General features: G+C 35.6%; 4 protein-coding genes across 8 annotated transcripts in view; 1 reads left to right on the top strand and 3 right to left on the bottom strand.

Annotated features, from left to right (window-relative positions):
* Positions 1-7,019, bottom strand: part of LOC121409276 (BET1 homolog) — a 13,285-nt gene extending 6,266 nt beyond the window's left edge. Inside the window, exon 1 of the mRNA XM_041601170.1 lies at positions 6,617-7,019. The gene's annotated coding sequence lies outside the window, so the exon portion shown is untranslated. The remainder of the gene's footprint in view (positions 1-6,616) is intronic.
* On the top strand, positions 3,447-22,976 carry LOC121409274. Of its 4 annotated transcripts, XM_041601166.1 has the most exons (8): positions 3,452-3,810; positions 4,057-4,157; positions 18,827-19,016; positions 19,910-20,031; positions 20,493-20,585; positions 20,983-21,193; positions 21,549-21,661; positions 22,054-22,976. In XM_041601166.1, the coding sequence occupies exons 2-8, from the start codon at positions 4,154-4,156 to the stop codon at positions 22,236-22,238; spliced, it is 918 nt and encodes a 305-aa protein (XP_041457100.1). In that variant the 5' UTR covers positions 3,452-3,810; positions 4,057-4,153; the 3' UTR covers positions 22,239-22,976. The 4 variants fall into 4 exon arrangements, with proteins under 4 accessions (XP_041457098.1, XP_041457100.1, XP_041457097.1 ...); XM_041601164.1 differs by having other exon boundaries at positions 3,447-4,157; positions 20,986-21,193; XM_041601163.1 differs by having other exon boundaries at positions 3,452-4,157.
* On the bottom strand, positions 9,345-15,619 carry LOC121409275 (transport and Golgi organization protein 2 homolog). 2 transcript variants are annotated; one of them, XM_041601168.1, is made up of 7 exons: positions 15,399-15,619; positions 14,102-14,224; positions 13,429-13,543; positions 12,568-12,629; positions 11,656-11,809; positions 11,191-11,295; positions 9,345-10,685 (listed from the first exon to the last, which is right to left on the bottom strand). In XM_041601168.1, exons 1-7 carry the CDS (start codon positions 15,538-15,540, stop codon positions 10,550-10,552), a joined length of 837 nt encoding a protein of 278 aa, XP_041457102.1. In that variant the 5' UTR covers positions 15,541-15,619; the 3' UTR covers positions 9,345-10,549. The 2 variants fall into 2 exon arrangements, with proteins under 2 accessions (XP_041457102.1, XP_041457103.1); XM_041601169.1 differs by lacking the exon at positions 14,102-14,224.
* The window catches only part of LOC121409272 (phosphatidylinositol 4-kinase alpha-like), a 35,705-nt gene continuing 33,044 nt past the window's right edge, over positions 22,562-25,222 (bottom strand). Inside the window, exon 40 of the mRNA XM_041601162.1 lies at positions 22,562-25,222. Within this exon, the coding sequence (XP_041457096.1) occupies positions 25,171-25,222 (52 nt within the window). The 3' untranslated portion in view covers positions 22,562-25,170.

Genomic DNA, 25,222 nt, shown 5'->3' with positions numbered 1-25,222 from the left:
TTTGCACACATTCACTTGGTTCGCCAATCGCGTGACAAGATAAAAACATTGATTATTCATGACCGATCACTTTTGATTCATTCTTAAATTTTGCTCAAATTTTTGATACACCTGAATGATGGCTTCTAGAAATCGAGAAATATTCGTTCTTTGGTCCGACATTCAAGATATTATTGATGATGCTTCTAAGTGGCTGCGTAGGATAAGACAATTTTTTGGACAAAGAATTTGAAGCACTGGGAAAGGTGCTTAGTAGCAACCTTTGTTTATATTGATGGATTGAATCCTGTCGTATTCATAGAATGGGTCAACTTGTATGGATTATGTCGCGATCGTTCAGGTGTCTCTCATTTTGAAGCCCTTTTTCCACTATATGAGGGGGGCCGGTCTTATAGGATTTATGCCTGGAATGTGACAACTCGACGGTATGAATATCTGAATGGTGAACCCAAGTATTATTAAAAGGTAAGATTTTTTTTCTTTTAAGATTACTAGTATATAACTAATATTAGAAGGTCATGAATATTCATTATGTAACTGATTGCACTGAGGTAGGCGTGTTTTAAAATGTGAACAGATCGCGGGGCCATGCGTTAATTAATTCTATCCATTAATCATCCTACTAATTTCACTCATCACTGAAATGGTGAGCGAGCAAGTCGGTTTACGATGGCGTGGTCCAAGCGGGAGAGACATCCATCACTCTTGGATATCCAGCATTTTCGGAACCCTTTTTCTTTTCCTTTGTTGCTTTCCCAGACCGACACATTTTTGTACAAGTGGCTCCAAGAGAAAAGATTAATTGCAAATCAAATATACTGCAATGTTTGCATGCGGCCTTGCAAACTTGGGAACTGTAAAAAGAGGAAGGGCGGAAAGATTTGGCTGTGCAGGGGAAGTGTGACATGGCCACATGAGCAAAACTTTTCTTTAAACACGCATTCGTTCTTTCAAGGGGTGCATTTTGATGTAAGGGAGATTCTCAGCTTTCTCAGGGAATGGATACTTCACACTTCACAGTTGTGCAGTAGAGTCCGGAATGGACTACAAGAAATTGTCTGTTGATTGGGCAAACTTTCTCCGTGATCACTGCAGGAATAATAATAATAATAATAATATTAGGCATTTATATAGCGCCATCTATCTAGAAATATTCTATTCCGAGGCGCACAAGAAAAGAAAGAGAAAGTTTGGATGAGTGTCAAAGTGCCAATAACTAATACTGTTAGAAAAGATAAGATTTCAGTTTTGATTTAAAGGTCTCCAGTGATTGTATAATTCTTAAATTTAATGGCAAATTATTCCAGAGAGAAGGTGCTGAGGCAGAGAAAGCTCGTGCACCATATGCAACACGTGTCTTGGGAGTCTTAAGAAGTTGCTGGTGTGATGATCTCAGGCTTCTAGCTGGTGCATAAGGCGTGACAAGCTCTTGTAGATATTTTGGTGCCAAACCATTACACACTTTCCAAGTGAGAAGAAGTATTTTAAATTCTATACGCTTCCGGATTGGCAACCAATGTAACTTTTGGAGAATTGGTGAGATGTGTTGATATTTTGATGTACCAGTTAAAACCCTGGCAGCTGTATTCTGAGCATACTGAAGTTTATTAACATTGCGTGAGGTTATATTAAAAAGAAGAGCATTTCCAACATCTAATCGAGATAGTACAAATGAGTGTATAAGCATAGCAGCAGACTTATGGTCAAGGACTTTCCTCATGCTGTTAACATTATGAATATTATAGTATACTGATTGACATATTTTCTTTACTTGTGCATCCATAGACATATGTTCGTCAAATACGACACCGAGATTTCGAACTGATGACAAGGCTTTAATCAAGGAGTCCCCAACCTGTATAGTCCGGTCCTTAATCAAATGACTTTGTGATTTAGAACTAATAATCAACAAGTCTGTTTTACTTTCATTTAATTTCAACTTATTCTTTATCATCCATGACCTCATATCATCTATTGTATTTTGTAAACGAAGCCTGGCAGACAACTCACTAGCAGGGTCAGTTGGATCAAATGACACATACAACTGTGTATCATCCGCATACATATGAATGTCTATGCCATGTTTATGCGCAATTTTTGCAAGAGGACTGGAATAGATGGCAAAAAACAACGGCCCGAGAACTGAACCTTGGGGCACTCCAAAAGGAAGTTTAACAGGAGACGACATATTTTCACCAATCTTGACAACCTGTGATCTATCATGAAGATAAGATGAAAACCAATCAAGAACAACTCCTTCTATGCCACAATATTTCAACCGATCCAATAGCAAATCATGGTCAACAGTATCAAATGCTGACGAAAGATCAAGCAGAAGGAGGAAAACAGCCTTCTTGTCATCAACAGCACGAAGAATATCATTTGATACACGAACCATTCTTAAATGACTTGTATTACGAGAACGAAAAGCTCCGAGGAGAGGTGGAGATAGATGAAAGACTCTTTGGACGGAGAACGAAGTACCATCACAGCGATCCCAAAGGATCATTGAAGATCTGGATCTTTGGGATGGTAGAGAGAAAAACCAACCGAATTATCCTCTATCCCGTTGAGAAGAGGGATGAAGAAACCCTGCTTCCCCTCATCGAACGCCACATCTAGAAAGGATCTACAATATATTCTGATGGTTGACGTGCATACTTCAATCTCAACCAACATGGATATCGCCTCTTTACCGTTGAGCATTTGGAGAACTTCATCCAGTGATATCGTAACACAACAACGGGAGAGATAAAGATCGTCTACAGTTTTCTACACTAATACCATAGATGGATCATGGAAGTTCACCAAAGATCACTTCCGAAAGATGAATGGAACAAAGATCACAACATTTGAGGGGCACCTCTGTGAAGTAATCTGAAGAAATAGAGTTGTGACGAACAATCACTTGACAATCCAGACTTTCTTCAATCTACTTCGTGAGCACAATTTTCTGCGGCGAAAACCATACCTGGAAATCAAGGTGCCATTGTTTGACACATGGCATGCAGTCCAATCAGACAGACTTGTGCGGGAGGAGCCGTCGGAAGATCTCGTCATCTCTGGATCACCTGATGTGATAGCACCAGAACACGTAATTCCAGCACCATCACCAACCAACATCGACATCGCTGGACCATCGACGGTACGTCAACGATCACTGTCACTGTTGTTTTTCTTTATTTATTCACCTATAGACGGGATAAGATTGACTGATTTTTTCACCAAGGCCCCAGGTGAGGCAACTTTGGTAAGTGAATTTCAAAATTTTCAAAAATTATGTAGAACACAAACATCACAACGTGTATAGCAACTTGTAAAATATCGACAACTCAATACACAAACAAATTAATACGCTAATTTGATTTATTTAGTCTTAATTGATATTTTTACTTTTACTTTACTTTTATCAGGATTTCGATAAGAGAAGGAACTTTTGGCTTTTTAAAATTTTATTCACAGTATAGACGGGATAAGATTGACTTATTTTTCAGTAACGCCCCAGGCGAGGCAACTTTGCAGGAACTTGGTAAGTGAATTTCAAATTTTTCAATAAGTATATAGAAAACAAACATTCACAACGTGTATAGCAACTTATAAAATAATGAGGACTCAATATACAAACAAATTAAAGCGACAATTCGATTTATTTCGTCTTCATTGACATAATACAATTCTTGTTTTACTTTTATCAGGATTTCGACATGCATGATAAGAGAAGGAACCTTGGGATCTTTTTGGATTTATTCACCGCATAGACAGGATAAGGTTGACTGATTTTTCACCAAGGCCCCAGGCGAAGCAACTTTGGTAAATGAATTTCAAATTTTTCAATAAAAAAAATCACAATGTGTAGCAACTTGTAAAATATCTGACAACTCAGCATACAAATTGCCGATAATTAAATTTATTTAGTCATCTAAAGAAAGTAATTTGGAAATGTTTGTATGTCTCATAAATATTGCTTATGAAATCTTCGATCCCAGATTCTGATATTGTTTATTGGACTTGCGTATTAACGATAGTTTATATTCTATGCCTCTTTCTCTTTATCAGGATTTCATATGATAATATTCCCCAGACGGGACAGAACTTTGGAATTTATTTCATCAACGTGTTCAAGGCCTCTGGCGATGCTTCTTTATTTCGAATTATGGGTAAGTGAATTTCTGATTTCCTAGTTTTAATGAATAAATAACCTGCAACTATTTTGTGAAAGTCATGCTTGAACAAACTACTGAAAGGGATCAATATTTCATCATCTGATTTATTTTGTGAAGCGTCACCGACATTGAAGAAAGGTTTCCTTTAGCTTGAAATATGCATTCTGGTTACACATGTATTGCAACACGTGTTAGCAATATCAATATGAGAAGGGAAAAACAAGAAACTCAGGGGGCAGGGTTCCTATGTTTACCTGAGATGATAGTGAATGTAGTGCAGTGCGAATGCCTTTGGCTTTAAGTTGGTTGGGCGGTACCTAATCTTCAATGATTCACGTGCCTGCAGGATAGGTAGGGCGTGGCTTGACTCAATTTGATTCTTTGTGATTGGTTTTAATGTGCGCTTACGCATGTACATTGCTTCCACCTTGTTTCGCATAGCCGGTACTTCCATGTTCTCGGCTGGATTGATGAAATCAGGAATTTCCCCGATTTAATCATGTACAAGTTTGTGCTGCTTATTTCACTTGTAAGGGCTATAAACGAAAAACAATTCACCTTGTATTGCTTGACACCAACCATATCGATTACCGTAAGTAACGGTGTATTAACCGCACCTTTTTCTCGGCGGGGTAGAAGCAAAAGTCGGGGGTGCGGTTTATACACGGTGACGGGTCTGAGCCAGCCCGCCGTAACCCCTCCCGTACATGTACGATGTCTGCCAGTTCACAACACATCGAGTGGCCGGGCGTAGCCGCCCAGGCAATGTCGTTTAGAGGGGTATGAGCCGCGGGTAATGGGAAGCGATTGTTGCAATATTCATTAAATGTTGTCCATAACAAACGCACCCACCTTCATGACACTAATTTTGACTTTATTCTCGATTCAAAGTAGTGAAGTTCCCTGGCTAATTTAAAAGAGACGCCAAGCATACTCGGTAATATTTTGTCACCGCTGAGCGAGAGTTGAGTGAGCTTAGAGATTGCGTTGTAATGTGGTTGTAGTGCGACTTAAGCTGGCGCTATTCAAAGTCCCGTTTCGCGCCGGCTCCAGCTTGTTTTTTTTCCCTTCCTGTTTGCTTTTCATTAGATACCATGTAAACCACGCACGAGAGGGACGGCACGAAGCCGTAAAAAACAACTGGAAAAAATGTCAATTTCTTTGTTTCTTGAACCTTCCTATAATCCCGTATCCAAAATTCATGCTAAGACATCAAATTTCTGAAAGTGATTGTGAGATTGTGATGCAAGAAATGTGAATGTTTCTTCCTCCTACGCTGGGAAAGACACAGATCATAATTTGATAAGATGTACTGGCATGACTTGTACTGTATCGTAGTTTGCAATGTAATGGCAGTGCTGTGTGTGTACACTTACTGTGAGGTGAGCGAGTGTGTAAGTTGCCAATATTGGCGGGACCGTTCTTTCTTTCTAACATTTGTAGATGAATTGATCAAGAACAGCATATTTCTGCATACCGGTAATCTCTTTGGATACTTTGGAAATCTGAAAAACTTAGATTTTGTTTCTTCGTACCTCAAATATGCTGTAAATGTGAGATTTTTTTTTTTTTTTTTTTAGTCCAAAGTTGGGGGTGCGGTTAATACACGGGTGCGGTTAATACACCGTTACTTACGGTAGTCAGCTGAGCTGAACCACCTTTATCTTAAAAAAGTTCTGTATTCAGAAGTTTAATAATTAAAGCTTAATTTTAGACTTGAATAAATAAATAAATATCTTGGGTATTCTTGAATATCTTAAATGAATAAATATTTCTAAATGAATCAATATTCTTAGAATCCTATTCACTATTTGTGAAAAGTGTCACCAGCTGTATATTTAAGCCTTGAAATCCAAAAAATAGCTGGTGACAGATTTTACGAACGAATAGATTGATCTAGCCCACTGTGAAATGGGAAGCTCTCACTCTGTTTAAGGTTTTTTTAAATAAAATTTTGAGAAGCAACTGGAAACATATTTATGGCTTGTCAAAGCATTTTTTGTCCTACTCAAAAACTATGTCCCGGACTCACTGACGATGACATGAGCACTCAGAGGACGAGTGCGACTGCGAGATTCGTGTGTACATACTACAGAGTACAGACACAGTGTAGTCTCTTTCGCATCGAGAACAATAGAATGCGGTGGAAGTTGAACTAGAAATCCATTGAAACTCATTGAAACAAGTACATCATATATGACAGTATTAAAAAAATCATCATTGCGATTGCATCCTCAAGACTACATCATTCATAAACTCGAACCATCGGCATCGCCTGAGTGCCCGCCTGACAGCCCCCACTGGCACTGCGCTGCCGCCGCGCCACGGCTCGGTTGTGGCGCATTGCCACATCAGCCACTGCCAGGACAGTGTCCACGGCAAAACAAAGCTCTTCAAAACTTAAAAACCTCACTGTCAATCTATAATACTAGTCAAGAGCTACAATATCATACCGATTGTATAGGTCTACTTGCAAACATCCACCTCCTAGCTGCATTCAAAATACGAAATTCCTTTTTACTTCTTCGCCAATTAACAATTTCGTCAAGTAACACGTAGCAGAAATAATTGAACGTAGACGATTATTTCGTAATAGGGGAAAAAATGAACATAGCAGACAAGAATTCATATTCTCACCCTCTCTCCTCACCCCCAATCCATTTGTTGATTCAATAAAAATGCAGATAATTTGATTGTTTCTGACACTGTCTCTAATTCTGTATTTTTATGTATAGATCTTGTTAAAAATTGATTAATAATGTTTTGTCCATTCAAAGACTAAACACTTGTAACTGAAAAAAGGGAAGTATCACCCTGTCAAATTTTTTTTGAGAAAATTTCATGATTTTTTTAATAATTGTGATACATGAGATGCTCTAATGTGATATCAAAAAAATAATAAAATAAAATGCTAATAGAATTTAAAGGCAAAAGACATTAGTTGAAACAAACAATTATTTAATGAGAAAGTTTTTTTAATAAACTAAAGGTTATTTGTCACTAATATTACCCTATCATGATACATCGAGATATGGTACATTGATATTAACTTACCTTTGTGAAATCATGAAATTTTAGCTGAAAACCAATAATTTTGATTATCAAGCCATATGTGGGACAGTTTGTTAATGTTGCTTGGAAAAATACCTGACATTTTATGGAATTCCATGCTTAGTTTGCTAATTTCTCAGCAATTACGTATTTTCTTCCAGAGATTGTACATATACAAACACTTTGATGGTAATTTTATTGGATTCTGTTCAAACGAATTTTGAGATTGTTACCACAACTGGTATTTATCTTAAAATCTCTGATGGATCTTCCTGTAACCTCACACAATATTTTCTGTTATGCTTTCTGTTATTTTTGCAACAAAATTTTTGCCAGGGTGAACTTCCCCTTTAAAGATTCCACATTGCCCACATCCACTTATTTTTCAGATAGTTCATGTTCCTATGTTGCCAAATCAATTTCTGTCCAAAGCATCCCCTCCAAAAAATAAATTGATGGAATATGTCATTAAAAGATTGAGCTCCTGTAAGAGAAATAATTGTGTGACCTTATGCTTCATAATTTCAATATTATTTTACAGAGCAACCTGCAAAGAAAATGATTGAAATACAAGTTTACTTCTCTATATTACCTTTAGCAGGCATTTTAAGGCCAAAGTTACTCATTTAGTTTTTTCCCTTATTTCACGCCTGCACATTTTATTTTTTAGAAATAATCAGGTATTGCTTTGCCAATCAACCTTATTTAAAATTGAAATTCCCCCAAAGGTATTGAATGGGGTGCGAATTCTATCCAAAAATGTTTTCTAGTTCTGAATTAGATATTTTTACAGTCATGAATCAATTACGAATGCTTTTGTCTATGCAGTGAAACTTGTCATAGTGACACCTGAGGGAAACACAAAATGTGGCCTTTATAGACAGATTTCTATAGACAGATAACAGGTTCTCATAAACACAATCTGCCTCCAAGGGAATCAGTTTTAGTGGTCACTATGAGGAAGGGTTGCTACAGACAGGTTCTTAAATACACAATCTGCCTCCAAGGGAATCGGTTTTAGTGGTCACTATAAGCAGGGGGTTGCTATAGACAGGGTCTTATACACACAATCTTCCTCTACAGGAATTGGCTTTAGTAGACACTCTTGTCATTAGGCTGGTGGCTGCTATAAACAGGTGGCTACGAATGCAGGTTTGGCTGTATATATATGCAACTTAGAATGTTGCTCAAATCCACTTCTCATAAACAAGCAAATGTCAGCACATGAAATTGCATGACTGAATCTTTATAGAAATGATATGCCTCAAAATTTCATAGAAATGTCATTCCACTTGTTTAAAACCACACACATGCACAAAAAAGTCAAATGTGACAGTTGTAAAATTACCCATCACTCATTTTCTCATGTTGGATTGATTTTGGGGATAGATTTTTCCCTTAATTTTTTTTCATTAAAAAAACTAATTAAATACTATCTGAATGACACTTACAAATGTTGAATTAAAACATGCCAACCACGATAACTGTAGTCTCAACAAAAAGTCATGTACAACAGTATTACTATAAGACATATACCTACATTTCTTTTATTCTTCATTTTCACACACTGTAATCAATAATTTTCAAGTAACTAATGTTATTAAAAAAAAATTCATCATTAGTTATTCAATACAGGCAATTCCATTGCAGTGCACAATGGGTTATGTACCCAGGGGGGGCACTTCCATTCACGAGTGGATATCATGCACGACCATGGGGTCTCGAAAAGCACCCTAAACACGTAATTTCAATATTCTGAAAATGCACCCATTAACAAGTATTGGCGTGTGAAACCTTCCCCTTAGTATTGGAAACAAAACGATACTCTTGGCAAATATTCCCTAAAATGAACCCCTAAACAAGTACATGAATGTTTTGTTACGGGTCCTTCGGTCGTCGGCTTCACCTTATTTGGTTTAGTACGACCCCACCTTCTACACCTCACGCAAATCAGACTCTAAACACGTAGTGTTGGGGCGAAAACGATATCCTTTATAAATTTTCTAGGCGAAATAGATACCCTTTTTTCACTATTCTTGTGTTTTTGACACCCTTATCACGTTACGTACGTAACGTGCCCTATCGTGAAAAAGACATCCTTTTTACATGTTTTTTTGGTCGCGCATGGTATCCACTCGTCAATGTAAGTGCCCCCTCCCTAGGTTATGTAAACTTATATTTCATTAAAGTGAACTCCCTACGCAGCCACAATCATTGCAAGGTGAACTCAATGCTCATCCACAGTAGCAAACAAATCAGAGTTGTTTATCACCATGAGGCGATGTACATTGAAATGAATCATAACCAAAAAAAAGGAATAAAATGTATAATTTAAACAGCCTTGTGTGTATGGTGCATGGAAAGGGTATATATTTCATCCTAGCATGAAAACATATATATTTGAGGCATTATTTAGGTTAACAAAAGCATGAAAAATACATGATTTGGGTAATTTGAAAATCAAAGTAAGATATTTATGGTACTTTTTGAATAAGTAGTTTGTCATCATCATCATCATCATCACCATCATCACCATCATCATCATCATCATTTCCATCACCACCATCATCATCATAATCATCATCAGATTTTTTTACTAGAAAGACATTCAAATGTGTCTAGAAAGAGGGAGCACAACTATTGTGAATTGTGACATTGATCTCAATTCTAGAACTAGAGAAACCAATTAAAGTTTCTATGGAAAATTTGTGATTTTACAAACTGGCTCAAACCTCGGCTGGTCTCCAAAACACGATTTCCAGATAATTGCGTTCATAATTTTGATGTTTTCAGAAGCTTATAACTTCGCACTTTGAAAGAAATCAAATCAATAATTTATACAAATTTAAAGCATACATTCTATTCTTTTAAATATACAAAATTTTGTCAGCAATTCTTATTAATTCTTTCAATATTTGAAATGAAGCACTTGGGTGCATTTCAGAAGCTCCTAATTTTTACCCAAAACAGGGGATTTGAGCCAGTTCATAAAATCACTGACAAAATGTCCTTTAAGTAGTTTTTGTAAGTGACAACAGCAGTATGTGACAGCAGCTCATTGATTAAATACAGAAATAAAATTAAAACTTTCTTATCTAATAATTGAATTAAACAATAAAACTTAAATCAATATGAAATGCAAGTAGAGTAAGAAAGAATACATGTAATAAACAATGGTGACAAGAAAATAGTTACCATTTCACAATAAAGCATTCTGATCCCTCAATGGAGACCATGTGATCATATTTTTTCTGCAGCTATAATAAGTAATGGAGATGATTATAATTCATTCATTGTCTTTGGCTGTTCTCTAATTGAAGACTCTGAAAGATCCATCATAAATCACAAGTAAGATGGAATCTGTGTTGGGTGGTTATCCATTTCAGATTTGAAGAGTCAATGGGTTCTTCCAAAGATTTCTCAGAGTAGACAACTTCTCCTGTAGCATCAACGGTTATCACTGTACTAGACCTGACAGATACAAAGTGATAATAATACAAATACACAATATTTATCATCAACTCTTTTGTTTTGTTCCATGGTTATATTTTGCAAGAGATAATGAGTTCCGTCAACCGGAAATTAATCCTCTAAAATGGTATCTTAAAAAACCCAGACCACAACGCAAAAAAAACCCCACCATGACCTCATTTTTACTTTCTTCATATAATAGTTTTGGGGATGTAACAGATCTAAACATGCTCTGTGTGGTCTACAGTAAATCAAATAGGGGCCAATATCCACAACAATGCACAATACCACAGATAAGCAAAATTTGTGACTAATGTCGTAATTATGAGGACAAAATACTGAGTGACATATGATCCCCTACACACTGCAGAAAAAAACCTAAAATATTATCATGCATATAGTACAGAAAGACACCAATATCAGCACATCAACATAAAAGCAACCCAGGCAGTGGAAGAAGAAAGGATTAAGAAACAAAAAAAGGGCAGGCAATATTTTGGCATACCTAGTTCCATAGACTGGTGACCTAACATGTATCATCTGTGGTAGTACAGCTCTCATTTCTTCTAATGTCATCCCGGGTTTGTGCACAAACTTTTCACCATTTAATCTAGAAAATAGAATGCATATCATACAAAAGTTTTAATTAATAAATGAGGACAAAACATCCACATATAAGACCACTACACAGACTTGAAGTGTGATCTCGATTTTTTTACTCCAGAGAAAGGTGAAAAAAAAGAGACAATATACAGCATTTTCTTACAGATAAAAAGGAACATAAATCAAGAAAGAACTGAGCAAAAGAAACAATATTAGACAAAGAAGAGAGCATGACTGGACTATTCATCACATATTTGCTGTGCCAAAAATTGCCCCATATACTTGGTTTCAAACAAGCATTTTCATAAATATTTTCAGTGCCATGCAAAATGTTACTGTAGAACACGAGCCACAACATTAAACTTACAAAAGAGGTCTGTCCAATAATCCATGAAGTTTATCAAGAAGATCATCTGATGACATACTATTACAGCTGCCAATGATTTCCTCTAGGTTCATCTTCAAGTGATTTGCCTTTGGCCAAGGTTTGTCAAGTGTAGAATTAGAGACACCATAGATACCTGCAAGCAAAAATATAAATAATGTGAATACTTGCACAACAAGTGTCATTAAGTGTCAACTAATAAATTCATACAATCAACAATATCAAAACAATATTTGGTGGCCTTGCGCAGTCATCGTGTCAGGTTATTTTGATGGGGGGGGGGGGAGAACGAATTAATGGTGATGGCATCTTTTTAATTCTCTTCTTTTTTCTTCTCCTCTTTTTGCTAATTGTTTCATTACTTGAAAAATCATAGTGAAGCTGTTAGGGGAACTTTACTTTGTGTTATCACTTGGAGTCAATATTTTGGCTTTCTGGGGATAACAGAGGCAGACCTTTGAAATTACTTTAAAAACCCTAAATCTAAATCATATTACATGCCAGAGATGGAAATTCAATTTTAATTACAAAAGAGGGTCTATATTTACAATATATTGCTTTTAAGAAAAACAAGTATAGATAACGCAATGGTCATTCCACATGGTGATGATACAAGATTATTTGCTCCCACTTGGCTGACATACAAGTAACAGGAAGCTTTGAATTTACCGTCAAAGTGGAATCTTCTGGTTTCGAGTAATTAGCATTATTGCCACTGTGCATGTATGAAGAGGAGAGCACAGCATTAAGGGGGAGAAATCTAAAGCTCCATAGGAACTGACAGAAAATGGAAGAGAGAGAGAAAAAAAAGATGCCGAGTCAATCCAGCATATTGAAATAATGGGGTGAAGAAAAATCATCAGAGAATATAAGGGAAAATGAAATTATTCTAACCTGGCTGGAGCTTTTCTGGTGGCTTGCTTGATTTGTTGCTGTAATAAGCTGCATCCCCATTGCTTTATAAATGACAAAGTAGGAGAAAAGACAAAATCATACAGTCATCAGACTTTCAAATAAACAAATCCTCCAAATCAAATAATAATAATAATCTGATTTAAAAAGTCACTTTATACATACAATGGAGCACTTACAAATTAATTACCCATGTCAACAGATTGATAAATTCCATCATTCATTACCCAACACAATGTAAGCATATCCTCCACTCCCTGGGGAGTATTCAGGCAAGTCTTAATTGACGCACACACGATACACTAGCAAATCCAGCACCAAATAGGACAAAGAAATGTATGGGCCCATGCACATTGCACAAGTATTATAGAGTCACTATTGTCCCCAGACACAACTGGGCCCATGAAATGCTTTGTAGGATCTGTGTCCCATTGCAGAAATAGCTGCAATCAAACACCAAACTCTAAAAATCGTACGCAACTTGATTATCAACCAATCAAAAGCGCGCATTTGGGACTTGCGTTTAAACGCCAGTCTTTCTGCAATGGGCCCAGATGCTGGATACACGCCTGCAATACTGGACAAGGTCTGATTACAAGGCAGTAGTCAGAACCACTACACCACAGCTCTTCCATGACAATGTGGTTCAAATTTACAAATATTCATATCCTGGGAACCGAGCAATGAGATACCCATCAGTTATAGACTGATATGTTTCCTTCCAACCATACTTCATAAATCATTTGAAGACCACCTCCCCCCCCCACATGCACCCTGGTGATACAGCATTTTGGCTAGTGGATTTCAAATGAATGAATCCATGCCCTAGTCTAGAATACACACCTGATATCCATGGTGAAGAGATTGAATCCATTGTACTCTTCTCCATCTTCTGAAATTGTTTTAAGATATTCATCTGTAGTCTGCTTCCCAGTCAAAAAATCTGACACCAGAGCTCCTGTTGAAATAAAAGTTATAGTACTTATGTAGTTTTGATAAACATAATAAAATTAACTTTTAAACAAGTGCACAGACACATAGTAACCAAGAAAGTGTATAGCATTTCCAACATAGTCTAGAATAAAAGAGCATGGTTGATTTAGTGCCTAGCTCACAGGCAGTGGCTGGGGATCAAACCCGAGACTTTTGTGTGTCTAACTGGGCACCTTAGACCACCTGGACATGGCATCATTAATAGCCAAGCATCATTATCACATTGATGCTTGGGTATTAAAGCTATTCCATAGTAAGTATATGGTGCAAGAAAAGAATTAGTTTTATCTCTCCCCCAGCATGACATTCACAATACTGCTTCTTCACCATATACAGTATAAATTCAAATCCGCTTCCTTTCTACTATTCTTCTTCACTAATAACATTTTGAACTGAATTCTTCTCCTCCTCTTCCTAATTTCTTATTCTTCCTCCTTGTCCCATCCTTCCTCATCATCTTCCTTCTCCTCCCCCTTCTTCTTATTCTTCATTATTAAAATAACTACTAATATATTCACTTTACCTCTGCCTTTGGCATCATCACGAATACCGTCAGGATTAAAGATATTCAGGATGACTGCTACCCTTCCCCTTTTACTAATCCCTAGCCAAGTTCCTCCTTCCTTTCCTGGATTCATGTCAACACCTAAAATACAAGAAAAAAATGAATATTGAAACCAAATTCACAACATTCAGGTAGGGTATCACGAAGAATAATGACTTTTTAGAAGACAATGTCAAGCCGAAAATGACTCGTTACTATACTTTGTGCACAAAGCCAAAGGGAGATAAAGTTCATAAAAGGGTCAATATTTTACATTCTTATCGGTCTGCTTAATTGATTTAGGGAACATTTAGTTGTTAATGTAAATGGTCTGTAATAATTTTCATTGAAAAAAAAACAATGAAAAAAAGATGAAAAAACAAAGAAATACAAAATAATGAATCAACACAAAGTCTTGAAGTTATACTAGTCACTTTAGCAACAAGCATAAATATTCATATATCTTAATGGTACGTGCCTCACAACCCAAATATAAGAACAATAGAACTGGGCATTGTGGCGTGCGACTGTAATAATAGCTTTGTGGGGGTTCGAGCCCTTGTTACGTCGTTCGGATTGTGATGTTAAAGGTTGGTCCGAAATGCAATGATTGACACACGTCAGGAAAAAACCACAAACACACGAAGAGGAAGAGATGAAAGAAGAATTAACATTTAGAAATAAATAAGAATCGACAGAAAGAAGATGAAAGATTCAAAATACAGAAATTTGAAATACATAAGAATTGATAAAAAGTGGAGCACCTTTGGCAGTCTCGCCTGCGTCATGCGATTAGATATAGCAGCAGTGCTGACTTGAAAACGACTCTAGACATCATAATCATTCACAAAAACACCATCCATGATGATAAAATACTATATGTTCATTGACCCTAAATGACATTTGACCTTATTCATGTGACCAAAGACTTGTGCACGACAATCAGTATTTACCCCCAAAATAGCAAAAGTTCATTGACCTTGGTCATGTGACCTGAAATTCATGCAGAATGTTCACTGAACATGCTTATAATGTCCAAGTTTCATACTTTCAGAGTTATGACATTTAAAAAACTTAACCTTGGTTAAAATTTTGTTTCGATTTTCAGCTTTTGGCTGTGTGAATGCGGTGACTAAGGTGAATTTTTTAGCTCTGTATGCAGTCACCCTAAAGTATCTAAACTAAAGGGCAGAGATTTACATGGGCACAGAGCTGACCTGAGGCTGAGGCACAGATTTAACAATACATGGGACTGAACTGAGCAAATCAAACTCACCGCCCACAACATCAGGATGATCCGTCCAAAAATGTGCAGCTTTGGTGGGTCGGTCAAGGTATTCATCTCTGTTGAATATTATTACAAACCTGTAGCCATGATTATCTGGATTACTATTAATGTAGAACGCTGTAACACACATTTTCAGTTCTTTGACAGACTTTGAAAGACCGAGTGGCGAGTCTTGTCCACTTGTTGAATACGGTACTCATATAACTTTTGTCGCCGCGCCGGCCCTCTGGATGCAAATAAAGCCGAATCTGCGAATCCGATTGGATGAAAGTTATACCGGTAATTGGAAAGTTTGATTTGTTTTGATACAATTTCATCCAGTCTAGGGGGGGGGGGGGTGGACACGGGGGCACGCATCCCCCCCAAAAAAAAAAAGAGGAAAAGAAAGGGGAGGGAAAACTGGGAAATTAAATAGACTAGATCTATATTTCGCTCGCCCGTATCGCTTGTTGCGAGCAATAAAGACATTGTTTAAATTGGACGCTATGTTTCAATGATTTGAACTACCGTCATGGGTTACCATTGTACCCTCGTCAGTCGTCACATATCAATATACATGTAGTATAATTTTAAACTGAGCCGCAACTTACGGAAAATATAGGATTTCCCGGCCAAAATCGGGAGTAGGCCTTTAGCATTGATGTTAATTTTCCTTTCTTTCAAATTCAACGGATTTCGTGGGCAAAACCATGAAAATCTACTCTAATTTAAATACCAAAAATATCGATTCAATTGAAAATTGAGAGAATTTCGTCGGGAAATCCTATAATAATAAGTACATATAACTAAGTAGGCCTACAAATAATTAATGAGCTGATCTGTAGGACTATTTTACTGATGTATCTAGGAATAATACCTACGCTATACATGTATGTTGTTGCTGATTTTGCTTGATTAAAAACAGAAAGCATTATAGGCCTATTCAGTAGTGTGCTGCCTTCGTCTTGGTTTGTCCACACTCAGAAGTATCTCCCATGGGCCGCGGAAGCGGGGGGGGGGGGGGGGGGGGCTTGGTTAGCTTTAGCCCATACTTTTTTTTCCCAAAACCGTGTACAAAAACGTAACTTAAATGACCATATGATTTTTGGCATGGTCAGCCACCCCATTTGAAAACAGTCCCGCGGCCCCTGTCTCCACGCAACAGCACCCACCCAGCGCCCCTGTTGATCTTTGACCGCCGCATATAAACGGCCTCATATAAGATTAAACTGTACAGTACCCTATAATAAACTAGATAATCAAAGTTCAAAGTTATGTTCGTCGATACATAGACCGTTAGACCCGACCCGATCAATGATGAATATCATATTGGTTAGACATTTTATTTATTCATTAATATATTAATTTGTTATTATTCAATTCAGTTCATTATTTAGTTTTCAATCTGTTTATTATCTTTTTTTTATTTTTAGGGTACATCCTTCCATTAATTCCTTCTTTACTTTCTCCTTCATCCTTCCTAATTCCTCTTTTTCTTTCTTTTTTAATTGTTTCTTCCTTTCTTATTTCTTTCTTTCTTCCTTCCTTTCTTTCTTTCTCTCTCTCTCTCTTCCTTTCCCTCTTCCTGTCTACAGGCTTATCTACCATTTTCGGTTATTTCCTTTTCTTCCTTCATTTCTCCCTCAATTCAATATTTAATCTAACTTGAATCATTATATATTAACCCCGTCCCCCCTTATCCTTGAATTTCCCCTTGAATAAGTCGTCAAGCCGCCCATCGAATGTTTTTTCAATATTTACTATAATTGTAAATAAAAGTCTGCAGGAAAAAGTAAAATAACTGAAAAAATTCATGGGGCAGACGGCCGACGACTCTGGGAGTAGTTGATACGATATTGTACCCCCCCCCCCCTCCTACACACACAGACGAGGGAGCGAGTACAACAAACGATTTTCCTTCTTACAACACTTGGTACAGGGTTTTCTTGTTCAGCTATCATGCATCAAAAACTCGTGTGGATTTGAACCTTGAACCAGTCATGGTAAAGTTTACACAACATAACAATAGGTGAGATAAGGTGTTCTTCTTCATACATACAACTACAACTTGATCAAGAGTCCAGTGATTAAGAGTTAAAGGGAGAAACGTAGTATTGAGAGTAAACATGATTGAACCAATTAAATGCTGCCGTCGATGGTCAAAATGCCTGATATTTATGATATTTATGTTGACGTGTACATGTTCCATTGCAATTGAAGGTAAGTTCTGGAATTCTAATTAGTTGATCCTGTATCTGAGCCTGATATTAACTTAATAGCAATTAACTCAATCTACATTACTGTTAATCAACCTGTTATTCAATAGGGGCAACCCAACAGTTGGTAAGGTTGAACTTTAACAAATATACTGCAAGTTTGACTGGAACCAACTATAGTGAATATTATCTTACCTTCCTGTACAATGGGCAATGTTTGAAAAATTATTAGGCCTTGTTGGTTAACCACAAATTATTATTCATGTTGTTAGCTTTTTACTAAAGGTTGTTAGAATATATAACCAACTCTGGGTGAATTCAGAACAGTCTCCGATTCAGGCCTATACCGTTCTCATTGTTCTGTCCTGTGGTCATAATGATGATTATCTCCCTCTCCGTGCACTGTCTGCACTATGTTTTACCCAGTTATTGTTTGGTTTCATTATTTATTATTATTATTACTGTTATTGTTGTTGCTTTTATACTTGTAATAATAGAATAATTATTATCATTATTGCCATTATTATTATTATCGTTATCAGTAGTAGTAGTAATTATTACTCTATATTATATATATCGATAGGACTGTTCCTCACAACACTTTTTGCATTGCCTTGTTTTTCTTTCTTTTTTGTTGCTTGTTTTGTTAAACAAGTTTTATATTTTGTTTATTGTAGTCCCACATAAAAGATATATTGTGCCGATAAATTATCTGCTGCATGTCTAAATAAAGTGTAATTGAATTTAAGGTTTTGTGCTGAGATTTGTGTCCGTCAAAGGATCGGCAATCTAGAGGTTCGGTTTTTTTTTCTTAGGCATGCTCACCGAATTGTTATAGGCCCTATTATATATTAATGATGAATGAAAAATCTTCTCTTAATATGGCTTTCTATACTCCTTCAATCTATTAGATTATTTCACCTTCAAAAGTGATCGAGAGCATTGTTTTTCGTTAGATGAAGATGCTCCGGTGTGAACTGCTTGCGGGAAGCCTTTGAGACTGATGTTATATTTTGTTTTACGTGCAGAGAAAATAGAAGGGAAAGAAAAGAGCTATTAATGCTCCTGTAATTCCTTATTTCAACAATCTAAAACGAAACTGTATCATTTCTCGATTGTCTATGATTTTAAAAGGGGCTGGCCCCTCTCAAATATCTCGGCGCTGCGCATAATTAATATTGATTATAATTATCGGGAAATTGTTTTTCTCACTTTTTTCAGAATGTGTAGATGACTATTACAACCCTGGACCCATTACCAAAGACATATTAGTAAGGTCATTCTTTTCGGTTGAGTACCAGGAGACAGAAGAACATACGTCACAATGTCGTGTTCGTTATCTCGTTCCCTTCAATGCGACCGTGTATCAAGGGATGAGAGCTTCTCACCAGCAACATGGAGACAACTTCACGTAAATATCAGATAATTAGAATGTTCTACCACCGGGGGGGGGGGGGCACTTACATTGACGAGTGGATACCATGCGCGACCAAAAAAACACGTAAAAAGGATGTCTTTTTCACGATAGGGCACGTTACGTACGTAACGTGATAAGGGTGTCAAAAACACAAAAATAATGAAAAAAGGGTATCTATTTCGCTAGGAAAATTACGTGTTTAGGGTCAAATTTGCGGGGATGATAAAACAAAATTAAAATGTTTTATAAAGGATGTCCTTTTTGCGCCAACACTTCGTGTTTAGAGTCCGATTTGCGCGAGGTGTAGAAGGTGGGGTCGTACTAAACCAAAAAAGGTAAAGCCCACGACCGAAGGACCCGTAACAATAAAACATTCCTGTACTTGTTTAGGGGTTCATTTCAGGGAATATTTGCCAAGAGTATCGTTTTGTTTCCAATACTTGTTTAGGGTAGGGTTTCACACGCCAATACTTGTTAAGGGGTGCATTTTCAGAATATGGAAATTACGTGTTTAGGGTGCTTTTCGAGACCCCATGGTCGCGCATGGTATCCACTCGTGAATGGAAGTGGCCCCCCCCCCCCCCCGGGGTTCTACCATCATTGCTAAGCTTTGTGTTACGGGCTCCCGCCGATCTTCGAAACGACGTAAGACGATGAGGGAAGTAATTTTTTGGGGCCAAATTATTGTGAACCAACTTAAAATGAAAAACGTTTTTCTGTTTAGTTTCTAGTCTTCATGAGATTATTATAATTTTCATAATTATTATTTAAATAAGTCCCTTTCTTCTCCTCCTCTTTCTTTCCCCTCCTCCTTCTTCTATACTTGGTGATGAATAATGCATGATTGATTCTCATCTTTTATTAATATCTTCAATTTCTATCTGCAGATATGAATATGACACTTATAGAAATTTGGGGCATCACGTGACAACAATCAATGGGGTGAAAGGTCATGACACAACTCACTGGGCCTTGCATCATGGAGAGACATTAGAGTCTGCAGAGTATGGTACTTGAATATCATCAATAGTTAGGATAAAGTGACAACTATTAGCTAACATAATATGGCACGAAAAATTGTTTTATCCAAGTAATTTGATATGTAAGGAATATATACAATAGTCAATGTCTTTGAAAGTGAATTTGATTTTTGATAGATTTGCAGCTCAATACAAAATATTGTTTTCCTTTAATGACTGAATGGTTTGATAAACCTTAGGCCTGTTGTCATCTATAAATATGTTAGTTTAATAACTGCCATTAAGATAAACATGAAAAACTATTCATATTTATTGCTGTATAGCTTATGTATAATAATTAGAGTTCTTATCATCATTGATATTACCATTACTGTCATCATTATAATCATCACTGTCACCATTGATACTGTCACTATTATCTTGTTACTATTATATACAAAAAACAGACCAGTCTTTATTCATGTTTTCCCATTTCATTTATAAACTTCAGGTGTAGACCACTTACACATTGAAGATGAAGACATATATCTTTGGCGCTATACAGACTATGATGATGGAGAATTTGATCCGTTTAATTCAACTGGTAGGTATATCAACATATACATTGTATTTTTGTTCAAATAGTGATCAATACGTTCTGGATTCAAAGCTAGGTGTCAATATTTGTTGTGTCATTTCTTTCAAATGTAAAAAAATCTGGTAAAACTATCTGTAAACTAATAAAGGCATGTGAACTGAGAAAGTTGGACAAAAAAATAACTGTTTACCAGAGGGGAAGTAAAATACAAACAGCATACTAGTATGTACTTGTATCATTTTTTAATTAAGGACAATAAATGTACATTACATCAATTTCCTTAAAAATATTGTCCAACAACTAGGTAATGTGACTGTCAATGACTATTAAGAACTCACTTCTGAGTATAAATCGTTTGAGTGTGACTGTATCCAATATTTCTGAATAATTTTACTTTTACAAGGAGAGTGTCACACGGTAGTTGATGACATTATTCCAGCTCTACCCTTCACCGATGTGGCTGTCTATTTATCTGTTTCAACACAAAACACTGCTTCATTCACTAATGGTTCATTTGTATCAGCGATGTGCAAGCGACTTATATTAACAGAGAAAACATCCACACTTTATGACGTCACACTGGCAGCCAATGATCAAGCAATTACATCATTTTTGTAAGTTTTCTTAATTCCTATTAAACTTAAAATAGTAAGAAAATTACTAAAACTTACATCAGTAACTTCTAGGAAAATATGCGTTGAACAGATAGGATTGCTATTTGAAAGTATTGAAAAAACATTACTATTCAGTTAGGCTGAGAAAGAACGTAAATCTTGAATACCAAAGGCCTGAAATATTACAGCAAATGTGCATAATAATCAAACACTAACATCATTTTAGAAAGTTGGTTTATCAAAGGGCAGACTTTTTTAAGTAGACAATCTTCACACTTACTGCTTTCCCTTAAGATGTTAGCCATGTACATAATATGATCTTTGTCACTTTTCTACATTTGTTTTCATATTTCAGTACTAAATTGGATTCTGATGATTATGGTATAATTGAAGTAAATGGCTTGATCAATCAAGGTGGTTACACTTGGAGAATATTTGATGTGTTATCTCAAGATATATTTCCAACAGGTAATGTTTATTTCTTGAGTACTATTCCATTCTTACATCCTTCTGTTAGCCCCCCCCCCCCACCACCAAGCACATACACACAAGCCACATGTCCTAACACCCCTCCTCTCTTCCACTTTTCTTTTCTCTTCTTGTTGTTGCATGAATGGAGTTATTGGTTGTTTATTTGTTTACATCTTGTCTCACTGAGCCAATAATCAGTGACATGAAGATAGGTCTCTCATTTGAAGTGATGTACATGAATAATGCCAAGTCTGCCATAAGGAAACATGCCTCCCTTTCAAATTCCCTTTTGTACAATGGATATAAATTTGCTACATATACATGTATATATTAAGTGTTTATCCCGACCAAATAAACCGATGCATGATTGTTTTTCTTCTTTTCTTTAGATTTAACACTGACTACAATCCAAGATGGTGGTCACTATGAATACAGATTCACAGAAGATGATCTATATGCAACTCAACCGTATGATGTCACAACTGAATCTAAATCTGAAAGGATGAAATTCAACCAACATTACATCATTGCACTAATAACAATTTTTATGGCAATAGCAATAATAGATATCTAGGAAATATTATGGAGTTTCATTCATATCATTCAAAATGTTTACAATCATTCTATTTTTCAGCAGATAAAAATGATTTTATAACAGGCATACAGGACCTCTTTTTTAAGATAATGAATAATCTCCAAATGTTGTTGAACAAATAAGGTTTAACTCTGTTAGAATTCTACTAACGGTAATATAGAGTATTCCTTGGACAATCTACCAAATAACAGATGCGCGTCTTGTATGCAATCAAGTATTAGATAAAAAACAAATCTCACAATTGATATGAATTTAATATTTTTTATTTTCACTAATTTTTAGACAAATTTGATTAAATGATCATATGCTTTGCTTCTCAGTACCTGTCTGTACAAAAACATAAATATTTTACTGGTCTTAAAAGCATTAACATTTCAATAAATATTATCTATACAGAGTATATACTTACATGGTAAGATATGACAAGTATTCAAGAAATAACCAGTCTTGGTTAGCATTAAATGTTTCTTAATTCCAGGCAAAGTCATTGTATTTGGTCATTGGTTTCAAATGTATGGAAAGCATATCTGGGAACAGCAATTTAAGTGATTTAGTGATTATTATTATTTTTTTTTTTTTTGGGGGGGGACCCTCCTGCCATTATTTGACGAATTATCATATCATTATGATGATATTAACGATAAGGGAAAAAATACAATTATAATAACACACACAATACAATGATAAGGAAAATAGAATTGCACAAAAATGACTCCACAGCAAAAATAACAACATCATTCCTAGTCTATACAATCATAAAATTATAATCATTTGAGCAATTTATCTTTATGAAAATATCTTATATACATTTATTAGATGCCTCTTTATGCTTGATGTATATCCATTATGGTATAAATACACACACAAAGCCACCCACCAACATATGAATTGATAATTCTTATTGAGAAAAAAAACATGAAAAGCAAAGTATGCAGTGTAGGTTTAACATAATATTTATACTCTAAGAATTGAATGAATCTTTTATGGCATCTACAGATTGCAAAAAAAAAAGGTTTCACCGGTTCACAGATTCAAACAGGTAATGTACCATCTTTACTATTCAAATACTTCATGCAGACTTACAAGAACAGTTAATGTATTGATGTTTCATGTTTTTAAAGAGATTTGAATGAATTTAATTGAATTCAATTGAATATCACCCTTTCAAATGATAGTGCATAAAGTTCCTACTTCACAACCTTTCTACAGGCATGACAATATTGTGACACAGAGCAGACTTCCCTTCTGGTCTTTACATTCAAATTTCTAATTCAATTCCTATTGCTAAAGGTGAAAAGGATAATTAGCAAATTTGCACTCTTACAAAACCCTATGAAAGCATATATTGATTGATAGATACTTGAAAACTAGATTTATCCTCTCAACTTTACATGAATTCCATCATCATGTAAACATTATCAGAGAAGAAATAGCAGACTCAAACAGTTTCTTTACCATGAACATATTGGTAATTTATGAAATAAAAGAACGGGTTTATCATTGTACTGCCTTCAAGCAGATTGTTGAAAAATGTAGGTATCCCCTAATCCCTTTGGCATTACAAGTATACATGTTATGCTTACTTTGTTGGAAGGAGTAAATTAAAACTTCAGCGGTTGCATCTAAAAAACTTGGGATGTATGTACATGAGCATTATTCCATTTATGCCTTGATGATAAGTGTGTTGTAATGTACAAATGAAAATTATATAATTCAACATAACAAAGTACCATGAATTAGCTTGATGATAACAAAAGAGCCATGTTGCACTTTGTGCTTGCTCTATTAAAGGGGAAGTTCACCCTGACAAAAAGTTGATTGTAAAAAAAGCTCAGAAAAAATAATAACATATCAGGGCCATCCCTTAAATAGGTAGAGTCAGCAGTCATGTTTCTAATAATACAACCTCTTAGCAATCGACTTAACTCACAAAGATCCCACATGTTTGGAATGAATGCATTTTGGTTCAGAAAGGTTGTAACTATATATCAAACATGAAATGGGTGCAGACAGGAATTAAGGTGTCATTCAGTTTTATATGAAATAAATGAAAACTGATCTAATCAAATATGATACTTTAAATCCTTTGTTATGCCTTAATACTTCCATGTTGCACCCAAGTACCATTTTTGTACAGTAAATAAACATACAATGCCTATATGTTAAAGTAGCTTAGATATACAATATGAAGATTTTGGAACATTATATCATATTATATTTAATAATATGTGAAAATAATGATGTGCAGGAATGGAAAATATTTACAAAAGCACTTAGTTACACATTGTTATTCTTTTTTTCCACAATAGCCAACAGTAAAATGTCTCAATTGTTAAACTTTAAATAAAGTTTTGCATTTTGTAATAAATATTACACATAATCATCTCATGTTACAAGCAGAGTCTTTACTTTTTCAAAAACAATGGGGGGAAATTGAATTCATATGGGTAGATATGCATTCACTTGTAAAAAAACATATTTCAATAAATAAGTTATGAATAAAAATTATTAATCTACATGGGCTTAATTACATATGCTATATAACACGAGCAAAAATAAGCAAGTTAAATTATAAGTGACTACTATAAGAACACAATGTTTATCGAATTATCAACATTGCCAAATAAGTGCTTGTATTATAATCAAATATTTGCACATATTCCTCATGAAATTTGTTTATACATACATTTTTAATTGAATGAGGACTTTGGAGCACCCCACAAGCAAATATTTTATCTATTCTAAAGAATAAGACTTTATAGCCCATTCACCTCTGTTAGAATGTGTCACTTTAATGTATGGAATAAATGTGCATTGTTGTATCGAGCCTCTTGATGGCAGATAGCACTCAAGAGATAAGAGATTATACATAGATCTATTGCACTTGTTATCTTGTATCATACCAACTGCTCTAATAAGGAATCTCATTCTGGATGTATTGGATCATATCATATGTTCTTGTC

This window comes from Lytechinus variegatus, chromosome 2 (assembly GCF_018143015.1).
Source record: "Lytechinus variegatus isolate NC3 chromosome 2, Lvar_3.0, whole genome shotgun sequence".
In the NCBI taxonomy this organism is placed as follows: domain Eukaryota; kingdom Metazoa; phylum Echinodermata; class Echinoidea; order Temnopleuroida; family Toxopneustidae; genus Lytechinus; species Lytechinus variegatus.
This window is presented reverse-complemented; position numbering and strand designations above follow the sequence as displayed.